The 22,482-nt window shown below is 44.0% G+C and overlaps 1 protein-coding gene across 3 annotated transcripts in view; it reads left to right on the top strand.

The window, feature by feature from the left end:
• The window catches only part of kat6a (K(lysine) acetyltransferase 6A), a 33,969-nt gene extending 12,478 nt beyond the window's left edge, over window positions 1–21,491 (top strand). For 2 of the 3 annotated variants that reach the window (XM_059336687.1, XM_059336688.1), the window contains exons 3-17: window positions 1,287–1,395; window positions 3,091–3,206; window positions 4,381–4,462; window positions 4,753–4,867; window positions 5,141–5,457; window positions 7,070–7,182; window positions 8,594–8,709; window positions 9,579–9,720; window positions 11,488–11,649; window positions 12,103–12,196; window positions 12,337–12,568; window positions 14,282–14,477; window positions 14,577–15,299; window positions 15,420–15,681; window positions 15,781–21,491. In XM_059336687.1, coding sequence (XP_059192670.1) covers window positions 1,287–1,395; window positions 3,091–3,206; window positions 4,381–4,462; window positions 4,753–4,867; window positions 5,141–5,457; window positions 7,070–7,182; window positions 8,594–8,709; window positions 9,579–9,720; window positions 11,488–11,649; window positions 12,103–12,196; window positions 12,337–12,568; window positions 14,282–14,477; window positions 14,577–15,299; window positions 15,420–15,681; window positions 15,781–19,157 — 6,156 coding nt within the window. In that variant the 3' untranslated portion in view covers window positions 19,158–21,491. The remainder of the gene's footprint in view (window positions 1–1,286; window positions 1,396–3,090; window positions 3,207–4,380; window positions 4,463–4,752; window positions 4,868–5,140; window positions 5,458–7,069; window positions 7,183–8,593; window positions 8,710–9,578; window positions 9,721–11,487; window positions 11,650–12,102; window positions 12,197–12,336; window positions 12,569–14,281; window positions 14,478–14,576; window positions 15,300–15,419; window positions 15,682–15,780) is intronic. The other variant, XM_059336689.1, reaches the window with a different exon arrangement.
• The last annotated feature ends 991 nt before the right edge of the window (window positions 21,492–22,482 follow it).

Consider the following 22,482-nt stretch of genomic DNA (forward strand, 5'->3'; position numbering starts at 1 on the left):
TGTTGTTATTAAGCAGGTCTAGGAGCTTTATAAATGCTGTGAAAATGAAATCACTCACTGAGAAATGCACACAGACTGTATTAAGAAACTGTGCCTTTAAATGAGCCATCAGGACTACCGTAAGGTTGTGATATCACAACTATACTATATATGTAGAGTATATAAGAAGTGCCTCTGCAAGTGCCATTGCAGTCTTTTCCCGGCTGCAATGATGGCGCAGAGATGTCAAGAGCGCAGGTGAACACTGGGACCTGGAAACACTACCAATCATAGCAGACTGTGAAGTATGAACCTGAGCATAATACGCCCCTCCCCTTTAAAACAGTACAACACTATTACAAAAACAGAATCCATTTGATGCTTCCAAAATTAGTTTGTATAGGTGACATTTGTTGATGTTGAGAATATCACAATATCAGATTTTTATGGTTAAAATGTGATCTTATACAAATTTTACTTACTTAGATCCGTTGGAGAAACGGACTGTTTTGCTGAAAATGTCTTTTGGTATACTCTGAGGTAGCAGTATACCACCACTCCCCCTCAGGGCTTCCAGGCTTCACAAACTTTCAAGGAGAGACCCCCCCCCCCCCTTTTGTTTGTGTCCGTGAAGTGCACCTGCAGTGCTTCAGGGATGTGATTTTTCAGCTTTATTGGACACACAAGCCCTATTTGATGTCTAACAACATGCTAAGTGTTATACTGCCTTTTGTTTTCCTGGACACAGAGCTGGCACAGTGTGCATATCTGATAATGTTTGTTCTGCGTCTATTTGGAGTGCACACCTGCTGACACGGTTTGTGATTCGGGGACACACTTAAAGATTTATGCAGCAGCAGAAATTAATGTCTGATGGCATGTTTCAGAATAAGTGTCAAAATGGGACACCCAGCACTGAAATAAAACTCCTCAGCCAGCACGACCAAAGGAAGTGAGATAAAGCTTTTGATCAAAACGCAGAGGAGTCAGCAGGGACACTGACACATGATGGCAGCCTCTAACATGACATGTCGCATAAATTATACAAACTCACTCATCACAGTGCAGCTCTCATGCTCTTCATTATCCTAAACTCTCTGTTCACAGATCCACATGCTCTGTGGTGTCATTGTAGTTTTCAGTCAGCTATTGGCTTGTTAATGCACACAGAAACAGTCATTCACTGTGGCAGGACACACAAGGCCACTTTGTTGTTTTCATTTGTACAATTAAGCTGTTAACTTGACTGACAGTCTCAACTTTCTCTCCTCTCCCCTCTCCCCCCTTTTCTTCTGTCCCTCTGCCAGCCGGTGGCAGAGCCCATCCCCATCTGCAGCTTCTGTTTGGGGACCAAGGAGCAGAATCGTGATAAGAGGCCGGAGGAGCTCATCTCCTGCGCCGACTGTGGCAACAGTGGTGAGTGCTGCTTTGTGAACACTAAGATCTTTGCACCAGTTCAGTCTATAACTTGGTTAAGCCTTTGTAGTTTATTGTAAAAACAACAACAGAAGAAGGGAATACAATCAGCTATCTGCAAAGTATACATTTGATTTACTACAGCTTCATGGCTGCAGACAATTGCATTTAATCTAGTCTTTACCCTCTGTACACTACAACCAGCTGGAGGGTTTGAAAACCATTTTTTAATTCACAAAAAATTACACCATTGATCAAAGCCATAAACTGTAAAAACAAAACATATTGTCAGATTTTCACGTTTCCAACTGTCCTTAATCACATCATGTAGAATTAATTCATCCATCAGCTTAAACCAGTGATATTTTGTTATGCTACATGTCTCATCAGTTCTTTGATCTCCCCTAAAAAACATTAACTTCTGCACTACTCTGTAAATCCATTAATGATTTAGCTGAGACTCATGTGACTGAAATTCAGTAGAACTTTAAGTGAACTGCAGTCTGTTTACATGAGAGGAGAGGACAAGAGGGGTTGTAAACATTTTAAATAGTCCAATATTTATAACATTGGGAGCCCTCATTTTTTTCCCAACAAATGTAACTTTTGTGGGTCATTGGGGAAAATTGTTGCTTATATATAGATTACATTTCTTTCGTAATTTTTGTATAATAAATGATCAAACAAATCGCGTTTTTTTCCTGTTGTATGTGGTAAATGGCATAACTGTAAATGCACTTAATACATTTGAGTTCTCTGTATGTCTCACCTTGACTGTGCTGCTTCCATAGAGGTGCAGGACTTCTATATCGCAGTGAAAAACAAGGCCAATGTGAATAAAATGTGACAGGAGCAAAAACACGCCCTGAAGCTGCTTGGAGTCCAGATGGTTATAAACAAACACAAGCAAAAGTCTAAGCACACATCTTGAGCTGTAAAAATATTATTAAGTGTAATTTTAGGAAGCTGCACACAACTACTTAAAGCCACACACTTCTACTTTTTCTGGTGCTTCTTCTTTTACTGAAATTTAAGTTGATATTGAACTGTTTTCAGTAATAACTTCAACCACCTATTTTCACCAGTTGCATTTAAACTGCTACTTAAACACTTTTTCAGTATTTTAAACATTTTAAATTAATTAACTTATTTTAAGCTGTGAGCGCACTTCCATTTTCTTCAGGAAATTCTTCTGTTCGAGTTATTTTTATAGATGTTCTGTAGTGTTATTTTGGTGACTTAAAAAAATAAATATTTTTGTTTTATCTCTGCACATTTTGTGTCCAGGATGCTATGCTTAAATTTGACTAAGATAAACACAATAGTTGACAGATACTGGAACTGGTCTATCTTTTCAGAGAAACTGGAATATAATTATGGTTTTCCTGCTGCTTAGTGAAAGCAGAGGAGAGATTGTGTTCTCCTCTTTCCTCAGTGGGTTTCTGTCCCAGACAAGACCATCTTGTTTGGTGCTCTTCAAACAGCAAAAGCACAGCTCTGACAGATTGTCATTTATGTTTGAACACTCTCTTTGCAGCCAGGTTTGATTCAGGGAGGGCTTTCAATTCCAAAAGGAGCTTTTTTTTCTCTTCTCCTACACTGATGCAAGTGGGTCACGGCTGTCAGTCAGCAGCGGCAAAAAAAGTCTCTGACGTTGATGCACTTGTTTGTGTATGCGTGTCTATGTACCTGCAGGCCACCCGTCCTGTCTCAAGTTCTCCCCAGAGCTCACAGCACGAGTCAAGGCTCTGTGGTGGCAGTGCATCGAATGCAAGACTTGCAGCAGCTGTCAGGATCAAGGAAAGAATGCGGTGAGTGGATGAGCGAAAATGGCGGACTGGCAGCCTAACACTGTGTGTGAACACTCTCTTCTCTGCTTAAGTGCCAGATAGAGATGCTGATAGACATATCTGTGGACCTGGGATTGAGCTATTTTTGTCAGCATCGGCATGATTTCACTCTTTTCTCTTACTTATCAAGTGAGGAATTGTTATTCAGATGTTTGTAGAGGTTTGACAGTGAAACAAAATGCACAACATACTGCCAAGATACACAAGGAGGGAATATATCTTTGAGGATGGAGAACAAAATGGAAATAAAGAATTTGCTTGACCCAATCATGCTGGGTATTTTCAAAGTACTGTCTAATTTTAAATGGCACATTCATAGTAATTACATTAAATGGTATTTTATTGCACTTTTGTGTATACATATGTAGATCTCATCAAAATGTGTCAGAATGCACCGAGGAGCTCTATCAGCCCTCTGTTAAATTACTTGTTAAAAAAATGGATCATCTGCATTTTAAATCCCACTATTCCCAAATAACTTAACGTCAATACATAAATATGTGTATGTTAAATTTGTCAATCATTTTGACAAATATACACTGCTGCTACATATATACACTGCTGACACTTAATGGCAACATAAAGTAGCAAATACTACCACTATTTTGAACTGGAGTTTGAGTAATGTTTTGGTGAAAGCACTGGATATTCAGAATGAAAGTTACTTCAGTATAAATTCTGCTAATGTCTGCTAACAGGTTTAAGTCCCAGAGCTGTCAAGTGTGTCTTGCTCAAGGGCCCTTCAGTCCTCGACCTGTCAGCCCTGGGATTCAGACAGACAACCCTCCGGTTTCAAGCTCGATTCTCAAACCTCTAGGCCACAGACCGCCCAATTATAGGCTTTTGAAAAGACGAGCATGCATTATTAAAAAAGGAGGAATAAAACTGGGGTAAAATGTGTCAGTACTAGACCTACCGCTAAATTATATGAGCAAGTGCTGTATTGTATTGTCAAGGTTCTGGAAATGATTTCTTAAGAGTGTAAACCCTAATTGTTCTTGCTTACGTGTATGTTTATCACTTACAATCATGCACTATCATGCGTCAGAAATTATTTTGGCTATTGAGGCTTAATTTGTCTGCCACACATCTAAAGCATTCTATAATCATTAATACTTGTTTGTTAACTGTCCAGGACAACATGTTGTTCTGTGACTCCTGTGACCGGGGCTTCCACATGGAGTGCTGTGATCCTCCCCTCACGCGAATGCCAAAAGGTAAATAAACAGAATGGCTCCTTAACTCATCACCAACCTCTTCATTTCCTGTTTACAGCCTACCATGAATTCTAGTGAAAGAATACATAAATCCCGTACATTACGGCTGTATAAGACCATTATGGTCACACTTAATGACTGCTTGAGTTCTCATGAACCACCTAATGCTTCACCATTAAGTGCTAATGTATTCGATATGTCCCAGAGCATGCTGGTATCTGCACTGAAGCTCAGCTTGTCTAATCCACCTCAGGGTATGTGAACCTGTGCTTTGCTTCTTTCTCTCCCAGGCATGTGGATTTGTCAAATCTGCCAACCCAGGAAAAAGGGAAAGAAGCTTTTACATGAAAAGGCAGCACAAATCAAACGGCGCTACAACGCACCGCTGGGGCGGCCCAAGAACCGGTAAAGAACTGCCTTAAGCTAATGTCGTCTTGTTCAGTGTTGGCCCAGTGGACAACGGCACAAGATGTCATGTGTCTGCAGCCATAAGGCCTACTCTCTAAAATGAGCTTACAGCTATTTTTGCTTTTATTGCTATTTCTCCTCCATATGTAATTTAGGATCATCTGTATACATGTGTATATGTACATATTATATTATATGTAGGGATTTCCAGTAAGTACATATGTGGTCTCATAAGCAGAGTTTTAAACATGCTCCTTTTTGCCTCTGTAGGCCGGGGCGGCCCTTCAAGAAGCTGGGCGGGCGTGGTCGGCGGAAGCGCTCAGCCTCGGCCAACTCATCCTCCAGCTCCTCATGCGAGGGTTACCCCGGTGACGACCGGCTGCTGTTTTCCATGCGGGACGACGACGACATGTCGCAGGGCAGCTTACGATTCAACAACAAGACTAAGGGCCTCATCGACGCCCTCACAAAGTTCTTCACACCGTCGCCTGAGGGCCGAAAGGCACGGCAAGAAGTGGTAGACTATTCACAGCAATGCCGCATCCGAAAGAAAGCCTGTCGCAAAGGAGAAGGAGATGATAGAGGAGGTAAGGATCAGCTGAATTTTCTCTTTACATGGCTTCACTGCCATGGCATCATGACTTTAAACCTGCAGATTTTTAATGGTCCAGTTATCACAGCATTGTGATATTAAAATACAAAACAAACTTCCCATCACTTTAGCAGACTGGATTAGCGGTTGTCATCTAAATGGTTTGCTAAAAAACAGGCTTTGTGATGCGTAGATGTTGCTTCAATGTTCTTCCTGTTTAAAAAGGGATCCAGGCCTGGTACTTATTTGGAAATTGTAGACTGAGGGTAAAATGGAGTGGAATTGATTTGTCAATTTCTGTTTGTTGCTTATGCATCAAAATAAATTGCTTTGTGATATAAAGTGGCCACCAGCAGTTCTTTTTCACTGAACTTTCCGAAGCCAAAAACGCATCCAGAGTCACAGTAGAAGATAATAAGTGGTAATTAGACTTCAAGTTTCACTGGCACCAATGTCTGTGTTTTGACCCACTTATAAGCAGCTTTATACAACCTGTATAAATCCAGATTGTGACCAATCCAGAGTTTGTCAAAAGACAAGTGCTGATTTGAACCCTGTTTAACCTACATAAAAATAAAAAGCCACAGCAGAAGGTTTATAACTGAAAATGTGTTTGCGTATGTGGTTATATGGCTTAAATATAGCCATCTATGATGTATTTTACTTTCGGGTTGGGAAACACACCAGTATATAGTAAATTCATCTTCAGTGGTCAACATAGAAGCCTAAATGAAGTGAGCACTTTGTGACTTTGTGTTTGAAGGCTGACTTTCATCTTACTCCAGTTGCACTGTTTAGTAAATACAGAGCAGAGGATGTGCTAATGATGATGAAAGAGCAAGGTGTGACTCATGGATGAAATATAAACTGCATGTTGGTCTTGTACCAGATGCCCTTTAATAAATTAATTTCCCCCTACTCTAGAAAGAAAATATTGTTTGATTAACAATGTAGTTTTTAAGAAAACTCTTCATTATGTATAAATGCTGGGAGTGAACAGTATATAATGCAGATAATGGCAAATTTATATTATTAGGTATTATACAATAATGAAATTAGGACTGATAAATGAGCTGTTAATATGAGGCCAGCTTGCTTTTATTGAACCAACACGTGTAGCATCTGCATACTCCCATATAGTAGGTTGTAGTAACTGCTCACACATTATGAGTATTTAATACATTTACTTGTCTGACAGATTATGTCAGAGTATTTAATTTGCATTATTTAGTGAAATTCTCTTCCAAAGTCAGAACTGTTGTTTGTTTTTGTTACGTTAACCGTGATGTCAGTTAGATTTGGTTAGGATGAGACCTGGGAAATATTAAATCAATCATCTTTACTCACTACATCTTACTCTTTCCTACCCTCAGGTGTGCATAAACATATTTTTTAAATATAAAAATGTGAACTTATTGGTTATTTATCTATATTGGCCACGAAAAAACTGGTAGCTTTTGTGCCTCCTTAAGATACATGCCATAAAATCTGCTCGCTGTGGCAGTAGCACCATAGTAAAAATCAATCGGCGCACATCTTGACACTGTCGTCTAGCAAACTTCTCACTAGATTTGCGTTAATGTCAACTCTTGTGCTTCAATCCCCAGACAATCAGGATGGCAGCGACTGGCGTGACGAAGATGAGAAACTGCCCGGCCACGAGAACCTGACAGAAAAAGACATTGAACTGTTCAGACACATCCAGGAGTTGGCACTGCAGGTACACAGACAGAGAGACAAAAAGTGTGTCTTGATTATATTGTAAATGAACAGGCATGTAGAGAGAGACAGCATCAGAAGGGTACCTGGGAGGGACATATGAGTCTATGACTGAGGCCACCAGGCTGGAGTCATTGGAGGTATTATGTAAACCCACAGTGTGCAGTGGGGGAGCTGGATGTCAATGATGTGAGAATGTGGTCAAAAAGAGCAGAGTCAACAACAGCCTGGCTGTAAAAGATGAAGTCCCAGCCTCAGATGAGGTCCGTAGGATGTCTCTACAGGTGTCTTGAGTGACCACTTGTGATCAGATCTTACTTCCCCGCTCAGTATGCAAATGAACACAGAATGAACACATGCCTAATTGCAGAAGTGCTTTGAGTTATATACTACATATTTGTGAATTTAGGTACATTTGATGAACCTTAAAGAGGTTATTGTGTACTGGCTGTCCCCAGGGTTCTCCATGCTGCCAAACTGCATCCTTTGTGGCGCACAGACATTCAGATCTCATGGACAGCTGTGCCATTGTTTTTATGTTTCATAATTGGTTTTATGCCCTGACAGCTGTCATTCACACCTTTTATGTTATTCTTTAAATCCATAGGCTGCATGGAATCAAGTTTAACATAATTGCCTTTTTTTTGTTGCCATTGATCCTGCTTTTGATTTCAATTATTAAATCGATTCAGTAATTAAATTCTGACGCACCTGTACTTAGAGCTTTCCACTTGTGCTTGGATCAACCAGGATGCATGATAATTCCAGGTGTGATCAGGGCCACAGGTAGGAATATAAATTTAGTGTTTGTGTTTCATGGAGTAAATATTGAGCTGGGCAGCTCTAATGACAGTACCTTGCACTGACATGTAGTTACAGACAGAAAATGTAAATGAGCTACGCCCTTTTTCATGCAGCACAGCAGTAAATGTCCCAGCTGGAATATTACTAGGAGTAGTAAGCCTTAATGATGTGTGAAAAGGGCAGATGTGATTATCTAGGTTTAGTACATGATCCTCATAAACGAAAGGCAGAGATGTCCAAACTGACTTTAAAACTCTGAGACAACAGCTCCACTAAAAGCTCCATCGTTATGCAGGTAGCTGTCTCTCGGACAATCCCAGAGTAATAAGAAGTGGCTTTTGGTCACAGACTTAATCGATTGTTTTAGCTCTATTGTTGTCTTCTTTTGGGCTCCACTGAATTACCTGTAATGCTGATGTGCTACTGATGACACCCAGTGCCCTGCCTCTCACTGTTTAGTGTAAAATCCTAAACCAGTATGCCATGGTGTGTAATCCGTCTAATTGCCCTGTGATCTGCCGGTGACTCCTGCAGTAAACCTGGACTTAACCTTCCACGTCTCTCCCTCCCTTTCTCTCTTCCTTCATCTTTGTTGCTTACCCAAACAGAAAGTCGGGGTGACGGGTCCACCAGACCCTCAGATGCGTTGTCCGTCAGTCATCGAATTTGGCAAGTTTGAAATCCAGACGTGGTATTCATCTCCCTACCCCCAGGAGTACAGCAGGTAAGCTAATGACTAGAATGAAGCAGAACAGCATAATGTACTTAGCGCTCAGTCCTACTAGTAGAGTTGCTCTCCTGGGATTGGATTTTATTAGGTATTTTAAATAATGGCAAAAGTGAAAGAATACTGCCATTGAATAAAAGCTATCCAAGCCGTATCAGCGCAAAAATATTTTTATTCAGGCTTTGTAAAAGTAAAAATAAATATTTGAATTCAAATACTTTCCTTGATTACTTGATTTGCAACATTATCTGGTGTTTCACTGAAAGAATCTCATGTAAATCAAAAATATTTAAATATTTTATAGGAACAATTCTGTTGTCTCCTGGCATATTTAAAATGAACAACTGCTTAAATAAGTAAAGTGACAATATAGTGTATGGGTAATATGTGGGTTTACAGGAATTCTATTATCTGTATTTTTCGCAGTGGCATTTATTGTAACAATTTAGATGTGATAATTAAGGCTTTGGAAGTTTGGAATTGTTTTATTGAGATACCTTGAAAAGCACTTGAAATTTTACCTGTATTCACCGATAGGCTGGGGCCATACAGCCTTGGCATTGAAACCATAGTGAAATGTGTAATGTTGCTGGCATGATGTCAGTATGACTGCCGAACCATCATTTCATTGTGTGTTATTGCTGAGACCAGCTTTCTTGAAATAGCTTGCAAGAGGTTCCACGACGCACTGCATACGTAGCCAGTGTGACCTGTCCCTAAAATGTTAATTACTCCTTTGTTGCAATAATTTTTTTTATTATTAATTCATTTACCAATTATTTCCTCAGTTAATCGGTTAATTGCTTTTTCTGTGCCTTTTACAATTTTCATCTTTCATTGTACTCCTCTCCCCTTTCTCTCTCTAGACTACCCAAACTTTACTTGTGTGAGTTCTGCCTGCGCTACATGAAGAGCCGGAGCATTCTCTACCAGCACATGAAGAAGTGCAACTGGTTCCACCCTCCTGCTAACGAAATCTACAGGAAGGATGAAGTCTCTGTATATGAGGTGAGGAACTGTCCAGAAAGATGGACTGAATGATGGAGAGAGTTGATGAACTGAGAGAGCAGAAGAATGTTAGTGAGTGATGGTGGATGACACTGTAACAGAGAAACCTGTAATCCACAGCACTGCTACAGCCACATCCTTCAGTAAAGAAGTCTGTCTTCTTCTCTCTTCTCTACCTAGTGTCCTTACAGCCTGGTAGTCACCTCAGACTACACACAGTGGTCCTGTGTAGTCACAGTACAAACCAACGACCTTTATATGCTTTCCATAGATTTTTACCAAGACCCACTCATTGCAGAGCTGAATCATATACATGGTGCACCAATTCTTACTGAATAAGTATAAGTACTGAGTGTTGATCAGTCTGATTTCTAATGGTAATAAATTGGCATCCCTACCTACTATAGAATTACTCAGACCCTTATAATAAATACTCCATGTAAACACCTCAGTCTCCAAAAAGACCCTTGCTGGCTAAAACCGCTTCTGAAAGGGAAAGGATCGCACTGGGGCACTTGTTGGGAAGCTACAACGATGGCCTAGCAGAGACAATTTAAAGCCTCTACATTGCAGCGTTCCAGAGATATTATAAAAATAGTAATTAGAGTAATTTGATTAGAGCCTGAGCAATATGGGATTTTTGAGACGTTGCTGATACTGATTTCAGAGGGGGAAATTCATCGATAACCGATATAGCTGGAATGAAAATAGATCTTTTTTATGTGGATTGTACAGCGATTTTTCACCACTCTGCCAATGTATCCAGAGAGCTACTTTCTCAAACATAATGCTTTATTAGATAATATTTTAACATTGTTATTACATTATCATACGTTATACAAGCAATGAGTTACATTGTCAGCCGTTCTATAAATGATAACTGAGAAAATAAAGAATAAATAGGAATAAATTAATAGGTAAATAAACATTACTGTTCAGTTTCAGTCAATTGCTGACGATTAAAGAAAAAATAATTTAAAAAATGAATAGTTAACACCATTTCTAAATCACGCCAAGCAACATTTTCTGCATTATATATTGTTGTAATAAGTTTCCATAAAGCATAGCAGACAGCATATACACTGATACCGCCAATATCGGCCAAAAATATCAGTCAACAGATATATCTGTTAGGCTGTACTTTTGATGTGGTAAAAAACATCTTAGATCTTACATCTTTACGACAAATACTTTGATAAACAGAAGATAATTATCCATCATATCATAGCAGATCAAACGTATAATTTGCCTCGGTGCATGTAAACACCAGGTTGTATTAGATCATATCTCATGTAAACAGTGGACCTGATATGTTTATTCTTTCTTCAGTCAGGAGGAAATAAAGTAAGCATCTAACTACAGCTACTGTTATTATTAGAAGAACTCCCAATTACCAATTTACAGTAAAACTTTGTTGTCTGCAGGCCATGGCCACTGCAGCTCCCATTTCCCACTCTGCAGTCCATCCTCACTCGGAGAAGAGCAAAGATAACTGGCAAGCTGCCAGCCTGAACCTCCCTCCTTCTCTTTCCCTTTACAGCTCTTTGTTTCCCTCCTCCACCCTCTCTATCTGTCCAGGTCTCCAGAGACACAGCTGAGATCATTGCCTGACACTAACTTCGACTCTATTCACCTTCACTTTGTTGCTCAGCTCTCTAACAGCAGCTTTAAGATCTGGACAGTTGTTTATCTGGTAGTCATTAAAGAGAACTTTCTTCTTCTTTCATCGTGTTGTACTTACGCGTTCCTTCACTAATCCCACAACAGGTTGATGGGAATGTAAGCACAATCTACTGTCAGAACCTGTGTCTGCTGGCCAAGCTGTTCCTGGACCACAAGACCCTCTACTATGATGTGGAGCCCTTCCTTTTCTACGTCCTGACCCAGAACGACGGCAAAGGTTGCCATCTTGTTGGCTACTTCTCCAAGGTATGACCACGATGCTTCAGACCTCAACCTTCATGTCCTCTTTCCCACAGAATCCCCACAATCCCTCTTACATTTTTCTGGCAATATGTACTTCTGTAAATTCTAAGCACCTAGCTCAACCATACCAAAACAACATGAACCAGATAGATATAGATATATTCAGACTTAATTGAAATGCTAAATTGGTATCACCACACACAGGTGCATTCCTACACTAAACTCATGTTGTGTCTCAGTTTAACACTGGGTGCTGTGAGCTCCGTTGGCCTCTGTGGAGTGTGCAGCCGCAGGTGCTCCCATTAACATGCCGCCTCGCTGCCAAAGCACAGCAGTTAGTGAGCGGACACGGCACCATCAACGCCCTGCTGTACACCCACACAGGCCTGCTCTGTGATGTAGTTTCCATTCTGTTTTTTCTAATGGAATGTGTCCATGTCTTTCCCCCTTCACCAGGAGAAACACTGTCAACAGAAATACAACGTGTCGTGCATCATGATTCTTCCACAGTACCAGCGCCAGGGCTACGGGCGCTTTCTCATCGACTTCAGTAAGTGTTCAGCTCTAAGAAAAAACAAATGAATCTGTTGATACCTCTTTTGATAGACTACACTAATATATGTTTTTTTTAAACAGTGCTTACATCTTTGTCTCAAACTGTGTCCTTGGTTCACTCCTCCCTATCTGCAGGCTACTTATTGTCGAAGCGCGAAGGCCAGCCAGGATCTCCAGAGAAGCCTCTGTCGGACCTGGGTCGACTGTCCTACATGGCCTACTGGCGAAGCGTGGTGCTGGAGTGTCTCCATGAGGTCCGCGATCGGCAAATCACCATACGACAACTAAGCAAACTGACTGGGATCTGCCCGCAGGACATCACCAGCACTCTGCACAGCCTCAACATGCTGGAGCAGCGAGGAGACAGGTCAGATACAGAACAGGCTAAACTCACAAACACACCACATTATTTGTTACCTTATTAAATGGATTAAGGGTGCACTCAAGTGGATCACACTGTAGTCACACACAGATGAAAGTTCCTCCAGATTGCATAGTGTTCCAGGTACATGATGACAACAACATTGGTATAGTGGCATAATGAGTGGAGGGCTGAACTGTGAAGCAAGAATAGTGTATTAGCAAGCAGGTTGAGCTGAATGCCAACCTGGCTAGATCACCATGGTAACTTATGCTGCAGAGCTAAACTGGTCCAGTTATTTTCAGAGTTTTGGATTGGAATCGTTAAAAAAGTGCAGTCATCAACTCCTTTGGAAACAGCGTCACTCTATAGTCAATAAATAATAATCTATGAGCTCTACAGATTCTCAGTTGAGGGAATATCTTATATATAAAAACATGTTGAATGAACATTACATTAAAATGAAATTGAACAAAGTTGGGTAGTTATAGCATTGCTTACTGTATGCATTGCGGGTTTTTTTTTTTCAATTTAAAAAAACAAGCAATTATTAAAAATAATTTTGGACCATTATTATAACTATATATGTGTACAGTTCATTCAGCTTAGCTGGTGCCCAAAATGTCTTCGGTGCTGCTGCTCAGCCTCATGATGGCAGGGAAAACCCTGGTGTTAGACCTGAATGCAGCAGGTCAGAGTGTGAACACTCAGCCTGGGAAAGAAAACTTGGGTTAACAAAGCAAGTTGATGTCATCTCTGATGAGGTTTAGGCTAGGTTAGGTTAGCTCAGGCAAAGAAAGCATTGCTTTGTAGTACACCACTCTGTACTTGTTTTATTATCTTCCTACATTAGCAAATTATATAACTTACTATGGTGCAAAGATGGAAGGAGGATATGGTTGCCATACAGTACTCAAAAAGCTTAATCCAAATGAAACAGAAGATGGCTTGTTGCCAGGTTACACCTAGCATGTAAACAAAGTTGGGCTTTAGAGTAGACTTAAGTCAGATCAGTGCTTACACAGTCCTTATAATAGTGGATGCAGTCTGAAGTATTTAAATTCTACTTACTATCCCGTATGTAGGTCAGGTGTCCTGCTGCAGCTTTGAGTAAATTACTCCTCAATTGTTCTTGTTCTGCTTTTTGACGCAGGTGTTATTGTTATCAACCGTGTTCAGTTTAAAACCCTGGTAACACTTTGTTATGAATACAGCTTATTTAAATGCTGGAGCAGCCATAGCATCTTGCTGAGGCGTCCTACTGTGACTGTAATACACTGACATGAATTTAGACGCCAAATATTGGCAACTGTACAGTTAAAAGGGAAGCATGATCGGCAGTCTGTTTTTATTTGCACAGTTTATGAGTGATTCATTTCACTGTCTGACGGTATTGACCTAGGAAACTGGGTTTTTGGGTGACAATGATGTGAACAAAGACAAAAGTCAGTGGCAGCACCAGGATCAAGTGGCAAAATGCCAAATGGTGACATGTTTAAGCTTTGGTTTAAAACGCAAATAATGAAGAGGACACATAGACGGTAGTAGTCTTGTAAAAGTGTATGCACATAGTTACCTGCTCAGTGCTCTAACACCAACACACAGGTGTGACATGCACAGCCAAAGTCTTCTAGCGTCTATGCTTAGAAGCAGTAAATCATACATACAGAGTTGGATTGTATCTAATGTCTCTTGTTTTGGCTCCTGTGGTTTGATCAGGCTGGTCCTGGTGCGACGGGAGAAGCTGGTGTCTAACCACATGACTCGCCTCAAGGCCCGGCCGCGGCAGCTGGATGTCGACCCCGAGTGTCTCCGCTGGACTCCAGTCATTGTTACCAACACTGTGGTCTCTGATGCCGAAGGAGATGAGGATGATGATGAGGATGATGAACCAGAGGAAGAAAACCGCAAGGAGGTAAATACATTGACTGTGAAGAAAAAAAGTTCAATTTAAAAGTTTTTGTACATTCTTATTAATGAATTATGGATTTAATTTTACTTTTTCTGTGAATAGATCAAACCAAGTCACAAAGTCCCACCAATGTCCTGGCACATGCGCCACGGGAAGAAGAGGGATGAGGAGGACGACGAGGATGACGATGAGGACGAGGAGGAAGAAGAAGAGGAAAGAAAGGGCTTCCTGGGGTTTCCCATTAGCCAAAGCTCTCCAACTTCCCCTCCCATTCGCTTGCCACCCTCTGTCCCAGAGCCACCACGCCCCCCTCCCTCAACAAATGGAGAACGCAGACCACGGGGGCGTCCACCCAAAAACTGGCCTTGGGGCAAAGTGAAGGACAACACACGAGTGGGACGACCACCTAAGATCCGCCCAGCGGAGGACGAGGATGATGAAGAGGACGAGAGAACAGAGGGAGGAAAACCCACAGGCTCTGCCAGCAGCCCCCCCTCCCTTTTCTCCCTGGACAGACAAGCAGAGTCCACAGCTTTTCACTCACTGGACATGGCCAGGCACCCCTCCATAACCCCTACACGGAGAGGACGGCCCCCACGGAAAAAGAGAGGCCCTAAGCCCAGATTGATGGAAGGGCCTGGAGAAGGGCTTTCACAGCTTCCTGTGGTTCCCAGGTTAAGTGAGTCTTTGCCTGTCAGGAAGAGCTGCTTCAGTGAAAGTAGCGAAGAAGAGGAGGAAGACGACGACGATGATGAAGATGATGATGAGAGGAGGGCATGCTCCCCACCCATCCTCACCAAGCCCGCCATGGGGCTCAAATGCAAGGTGAGAAACTAACAGTGTTCTGTTAACAATTAAAAATGTGTATTTTTGATTTTGAGGCGAACTGTCCCTTTAGGCTAAATTTCAAAGGCACACCTAATGACCTGTCCTGTTTCTACCTAGAAGCCACTGAGGAAGCGTCGTTTTCGCCAGCGCAGCCACCCTCACAGCAGCGTGGTGACTGAGACCATTTCTGAGACGACAGAGGTGTTGGATGAGCCTTTTGTAGACTCAGACTCAGAGAGGCCGATGCCCAGGCTGGAGGAGGAGACGCCCCTGGGTCACCCACTGCACCGCTACCCCCCATCCCGCTCTGCTCTGAGGTTGTCTGACCCAGCACCCAAAAGGGGCCGGCACTCCCACCTCACAGATTCAGAGGAAGATGGTGAGTAGAAACCATTTTTATACATTGCTGTTCTATTTATACTCAGAAATGTGTGTTGAGTTTTATCTAACACTGACTTATCTTCTTGCCTCCTCTCAGAGCTAACACCTGTACTGAAGCCTGTGGCGGCTATGCCAGCAACTCCATCTGAGACCCTCACGACCAACCCTGAGGTCCCAGTCAAGAAAAAGAAAGGCTGGCCCAAGGGAAAGAGCCGCAAGCCACTGCACTGGAAGAAACGAGGACCTGGAAAACCACCCAGTGGTGGGCCTGACCAGCATCCAGGCACAGACAGCCAGGCTCAAAGTGGGGATCCTCCACCCCCCAAAATCAAGATGAAGCCCGGTCGCAAGCCCCGGAGCTGGTACCTGCAGCGAGCCCAGGAGGAGGCCGAGAGGCAGGAGCAGGAAAGACAAAGGCTGTTGGAGCAGCAGCTGGACACAGATCCTCAAATGCTTCAGTCGGATGAGCGAAACAGCAAGCGAGTCTGCAGAACCAACACTGACAGCAAACAGAAAGACTCTGATGAAGAAGACGACTATCTCCCAAAGCCTGTTGAGCAGAAGGTGCCCAAGAGGAGAGGTAGACCGCCCAAGAACCGTGCCCTCCACCCTCCACCGCAGCCCACCCCGAAACCACCTCCCACCTCTGAGCCAGAGGAGGAAGAGGACGAGGAGACCGAAAGAACCTGGGAGGAAGACAAACCCAGCCGTCCACCGTCACGTCCCCTGCTGTCCCCTTCTTCCTCTTCTTCCACTTCAGGGCCCCGGGCCCCACAGTCCCGGCCTCAGGACACAGATATGGGTGACAGGGAAGAGGACGATGATGACGAGGAGAGGGAGGAAGAGGAATGTGGCAGCATGGGCAGTGGTAGTGGCAGTATCAACAGGCGAGCAGCAGTTACACAGGGGCCAGGAAGCAGGCGTAGTGAAGACCATGATGCAGATGATGAAGGTGACGGACACCTGGAGGACAAGAGTAACGGCAGCAACAACAACAGCAGCAAGAAGAGAAAAAGTCAGGACTCTGAAGATGAAGATGATGATGAAGATGAGGAGGAGGAGCCTGCCTCCCGTGCAAGCTCTCCTCCGGTCAAAGAAGAACCCCAAGGTGGAGAGGCTTTTTTAGACATGGAGAACAGCGTGGCCAGGGACTATGTCAGCAAGCAGGAGGAGGAAGAAGAGGAGGAGGAGGAGCCTGAGGAGGAGGCGCAGGAGACCAAGTGTCGGCCCTCCTCAGCCGACCCGCAGCAGGAGGAGAGGAGGCGCAGAGAGCAGGAGGAGTCTGCTGCAGCAGCTGCAGCAGTGGAAACTGTCACGGCCATGTCTGTTCCCTCTGAGCCTATTGAGCTCCAGTCCCTGCACCCAGACGACAAGGACGTCACGCTGTTGATGGAACCCCAACACACACATCCACACTCCCACCCTCACCAGCACTCTGAATTCAAAGAGGAGCTGGGCCACCATCACTCACACCACCCCCACCATCACTCCAATGAGCTGGACCTGGAGACGATGCAGGCCGTCCAGTCCCTGACACAGGGGGAAGCCCAGGACGAAGAGACTGAGCCCCAGCCACACCACGGGGCCTACCAGGACTGCGAGGAGACCCTAGCTGCCTGCCGGACCCTGCAGAGCTACAGTCACACAGGGGAGGCCGAAGAGGAGGCCCTGGCTTTAGTGGAGGAGTGTGGGGCCTCACAACACAGCAGCCCCCTTCCTAATCCCCCAGTGCCACCCCTGCCCAGTCAGTCTGTGCGCTCGGTGAACAGTCCGGGGTTGCCCTCAGGCATCATGGACACAACCGCAGCTGGGCAGAGGGGAGGAACGCCTGGCCCCACTGGAGCAGGGGGCAGTGGTGGAGGTGCTGGTGGAGGGTACACCCAGATCACGCCAGAGCATCCCAGTTCTCTGTCTGCCCCCTCCCAGCAAAACATGGAGACATCACCCATGATGGATGTACCGTCTGTTTCTGACCACTCGCAGCAGGTGGTGGACAGCGGCTTCAGTGACCTCGGCAGCATAGAAAGCACTACGGAGAACTATGACAACCCTAGCAGCTACGACTCCACTATGGGCGGAGGGGGTAATGGAACAGGGAATGGGGGGAACGGAGGAGGAATGTCTGCTGCTGTAGTTGCAGGAGCTTCCACAACTTCTTCATCGTCAGCCTCCTCTTCTTCAAGCTCGGCCACCCCGTCCTCCCAGTCTAACAGCTGCTCCTTCGTGCCAGCCCCCAGCCTCACATCTTCCACAAGTACAGGAGGATCCCAACTAGCGATGGGCAGCTGCAGCCTCATCCAGCAAACAGGACCGGGGCCCAACAGTGGACCAGGTGCCAGTAATGTAGGCAGTGCTGTGCCGCAGCCCCCACCACCCCCACCGCCGTCCAACACCCCGAGCTGTGGCATTAAGTCTCCTCAAAGCTGCGGTGTGATCGAGAGGCCTCCCAGCACCAACCAGCAGCAACAGCAGCAGCAGTCCCAAAAGAAGGTTCAGCAGCAGCCTCCTCAGCAACAACAACCCCCAAACCCTCAGCCTCCACCGTCAGCACCACCGCCCCCACCACAGCAACAGCAGCAGGCCCTGTCCCAGTGTAGCATGGGTAATGGCTTCGCCTCCACACCCATGATCATGGAGATCCCAGAGAGTGGAGGTGGAGGAGGGGGCCGCACCTTGTATGAGCGCATGGGTCAGGACTTTGGCACAGGGGGCTACCCCCAGCCCTCGGCCACCTTCAGCCTGGCCAAACTCCAGCAGCTCACCAACACCATCATGGACCCCCACGCCATGCCCTACTCTCACTCAGCCTCTGTCACCTCCTACGCCACCAGTGTTTCTCTGTCCAACCCCGGGCTGGCCCCTTCACCCCACACTCCCCTCTCTCAGGGCCAGCCCGCTATGACCCCGCCTCCTAACCTGAGCTCTGGCTCCATGAACCTGGGCTCCCTGCAGCTGCAATGCAACATGCCCACTACCAACATTGGCCTGGGACCCCCGCCGCACACGCAGAGGCTACAGGGCCAGATGGCTACAGTCAAAGGCCACATTTCCATCCGGTCCAAAGCCACTCAGCAGCTGGCTCCGGCCCCGCACCAGCAGCAGCTCTATGGCCGTAGCTCGGGGGCCGTCGCCATGCAGGGCACGCCGCGTACCTTGGCTGTGCAGCGCGGTATGATGCCAAACCTCATGCCCACGCCAGCGCCGTACAATTCCATGAACATGACGCCCCTGAACGCCATGTCAGCAGGCTACAGAATGCCTCAACCCATGATGAACAGTGGTTATCACGGCAATCCCCCTTACATGAATCAGCCAGCTCAGTACCCCATGCAGATGCAGATGGGCATGATGGGAGGACAGGGTTACCCGCAGCAGCCTATGCAGCCCAATCACCACGGCAACATGATGTACACTGGCCCCTCTCATCACAGCTATGCCGGAGTCCCAAAACAGTCACCTTACATGAGCAGATGAGCAGCCAGGAACAGAAAGGAGACATGAGGCCAGAGCTGATACTCGCTGTACTCTAAATGTCCATTACTCCTGTTCACCCTCCCCAGTGCCACGGCAGGCACCAGGGAGTGGAGGTGATTGGAGACAGAGAGGGTCTTTGGGTTTCCTGTTTTTCTATGTTGTCATTTTGTCCCTTTTTATTTGGGCTCGTTCCCCCTCCCCTCCCAGCTGGCTGTGCATGGGAGCAAGTCGGCGGGCTTCCGGGTTTGGGCCGTGTACATGGACCTGCGTGCTGTGCCGCTTCAGGCCAGGCCTACGCAGTCCTTTGTAATGTGATTTCACACAGGCCCAGGAGGCTCCTCCTCCTCATGACGTGCAGGAGGGGAGCAGGGGAGGACAAGAATGACGAGGAAGATACACAGAGAAAGACAATACAGGAGTAACTCGCTTTGTCAGACTGCGAATGAAAAACAGTGGTTAACTGAATATATTCAACCATGCACACAATCTTTTAATTGATATAGGAACTGCCTTACTTTGAAAAAAGAGACAATGAAACATTGTAGGCGGACTTTTGTTTTGTTAAACATAATGTTGAATCTTATTTTTGTTGTCGTTGTTTTTGTTGATTGTTTTTTGAAATACTCGTGTGCAGTCCGACCTCTTATATGCTTTGGTCTTTATATGTGTGGCATTCTGAAATGGTGATATGTCTTCTCGCTCTCTCAGAAATACCCCAACATCTCCGCGGGGCCACTCTGTCAGACGGCTTTTCACCTAGTTCCAGAAAAGCATAGGAGCAGGGCCTCCGGTGTTTGAGGTGTCGAGCTGTTTCCAGAGTCTCTGTCTTCCTAGATGGACCTTGTTTTAAACCAAAAACAGCAAAAGACACAGAAGAGACGAGCGCGTTACTGTCATTTAAATGTCCATAAATGAAACAAGTAGCATTATTTTCCAGTTTGCCACTCTGAAACATTTAGATGTAAATATTCTGGTACTTCCCAATATCCAGCACACACACATACACACGAACCACAAACACACACGCTGGCTAACTGTCGCCAATAGGCGGCTAAAACATTCAGCTGGTCTTGTCCACACTCCACTGACAGATGGTGTACTATGTCAGCCTTTTTTTTAGCAGTTTAGGGAATGCAGAACAAACGATGGAATTTCCATTTAACTGCTTTAAGGAAAGTCAGTTAACAATAGCTGACCTCTCCTCTTTAAGTGTTAGTGACCCAAAGGGGTCCAGGAGTCTGCTTTTCAGTGGTGTATTTTGTTAAAACTGTATTTTTTTTCTTTTCTGCAAAATTCTGCACTCCCATTGGCTAGAAATATGGCAGTAGACAGTGAGCCTTTATAAAAGGTGTGCCTGAATGCCTGATCTAGTGCATGGTTTGGCCCTCACGTAGAGGCACGCTCATATAAAAGCAGGGTCGGAGGTGAGGAAGTGTGCGAGGTTCTGTTGGTTGTGGCGTTCAACTGGTAGGGGTGAAACGGTTGACCTTGTTGCTCCATGTACCAGTATTCAAAGTCAAAAGAGGAGTTTTTTTCATTTTCTTACAGACCCGACATTGCATACTTTATTTGTGTGTATTGTTCCGTTCTGTACTTATTTTGTGTTTCGTTTCTTTCTGAATTTTATCAGACTGGGCAGCTTTCTTTTATGACACAAGCTGACTCTTTTTGACTTTAGAAAACCTATTGTAGAGAAAATGTTTTTTCTATAATATAAAAAGGAAACTCTGACATTGATATTGGTACTGTCATTTTTTTCACTTCTGTTTCAGGAAAAAAAACAATACATATTTTTTAGCTCGCCTCTTGGGTAATAATTACTAAGAAATTCAAAATTTAAAAAAATTACCACTCACTTTTAGTGACTTTAAGATGCCTTTAACCTCTCCATTCCATCTCATCTCTAGAGTTTTTCTATCTTTGTGTAGTATATTAATGCTATTTTAAACAAAAGGACTACAAATATCTAAAGGTCACTTGGCATTCTTTTTCTTTTGTTTTTTTACTTGTGTGTGTATAGGATGACTTCCTTACATTTAAGAGGCATGTAAAAAGGAGCTCAGTATATTTCTGTCTGTTTATATCGCTTCCCTTTTTGTATCCTTTGTAATTGTACATGTTGCGTTGTATGCTAAGAGAGAGCGCAAAATAAAGAGAGGAGTGACAGCTGGGCACACAGTGAAGGTTGATTTGCGCTCAGAGGCCTCAACTCTCTACTCTGTCCCTGTATGTATTTCCATTTATTCTGTTTTTTTTTCTTTCTTTCTTAGCAAGTACTTTCAAAGAACTCTGTACATTTTAACATAAAATGAAAATAAATTATGTTGAGCCATTTATGTTTTCCTTGAGCTTTTTAAAGGTCCTATGTTGTATAAATGAGATTCCCATGACTTTTTTTTATAAAGCAGGTCTAGGTGCTATATTAATACTGATTTAATATTGCAGACTGCATTTAGACATTTAAATGGGCTAATTTCCAGCCCATTGAAAGTTATGTCATAGTTTTATTTTAACGGAATCGAAAAAAAACCATATACCTTTAACCTGAAATATATAAATAACTAAATATATCCTTTTTGAGTAACTGCAAAAGGTTTAGTATTCCTATAAAGTATTCCCAGCATGTAACTCATTATAGGAGATGGAGTCTAAGTAGGCCAGTGACACTCCCTTTAAGACAAAGAGCAGGAAACATTGACCGATCTGAGCATGCTGGGTTTTTTCAGGAGTGGGTTCAAAGAGGCCGTGCTACAACAGAGCGGTTCAGACAGTATGAGAAGAGTGTGTTTAATGAGCATTGATGTATGTAGACATTTTCTAAGTATGAACCTGAGCATGAGCATAAGATGACCCCTTAAATATCAGTCGGCTATACAATAAATGGTCAACAACTCCACCAGGTACAATAGATAGATATCTTTATTGTCAATGTACAAGTACAATGAAATGTCATAGGAGCTTCTAGTATGAGAAACATGCCCATATGATGCATGCTTCACTGTCTTCACTGTGTACTGGGGGTTGAATTCAGAGTTTGGGGCTCGTCTCACAAACTGTCTACGGCCCTTGGACCCAAAAAGAACAATTTTACTCTCATCAGTCCACAAAAAGTTCCTCCATTTCTCTTTAGGCCAGTTGATGTTTTCTTTGGCAAATTGTAACCTCTTCTGCACATGCCTTTTTTTTTAACAGAGGGACTTTGCGGGGGATTCTTGTTAATAGATTAGCTTCACACAGACGTCTTCTAACTGTCACAGCACTTACAGGTAACTCCAGACTGTCTCTGATCATCCTGGGGCTGATCATTGGCTGAGCCTTTGCCATT

Source organism: Centropristis striata, chromosome 7 (genome assembly GCF_030273125.1).
Source record: "Centropristis striata isolate RG_2023a ecotype Rhode Island chromosome 7, C.striata_1.0, whole genome shotgun sequence".
Taxonomy (NCBI): domain Eukaryota; kingdom Metazoa; phylum Chordata; class Actinopteri; order Perciformes; family Serranidae; genus Centropristis; species Centropristis striata.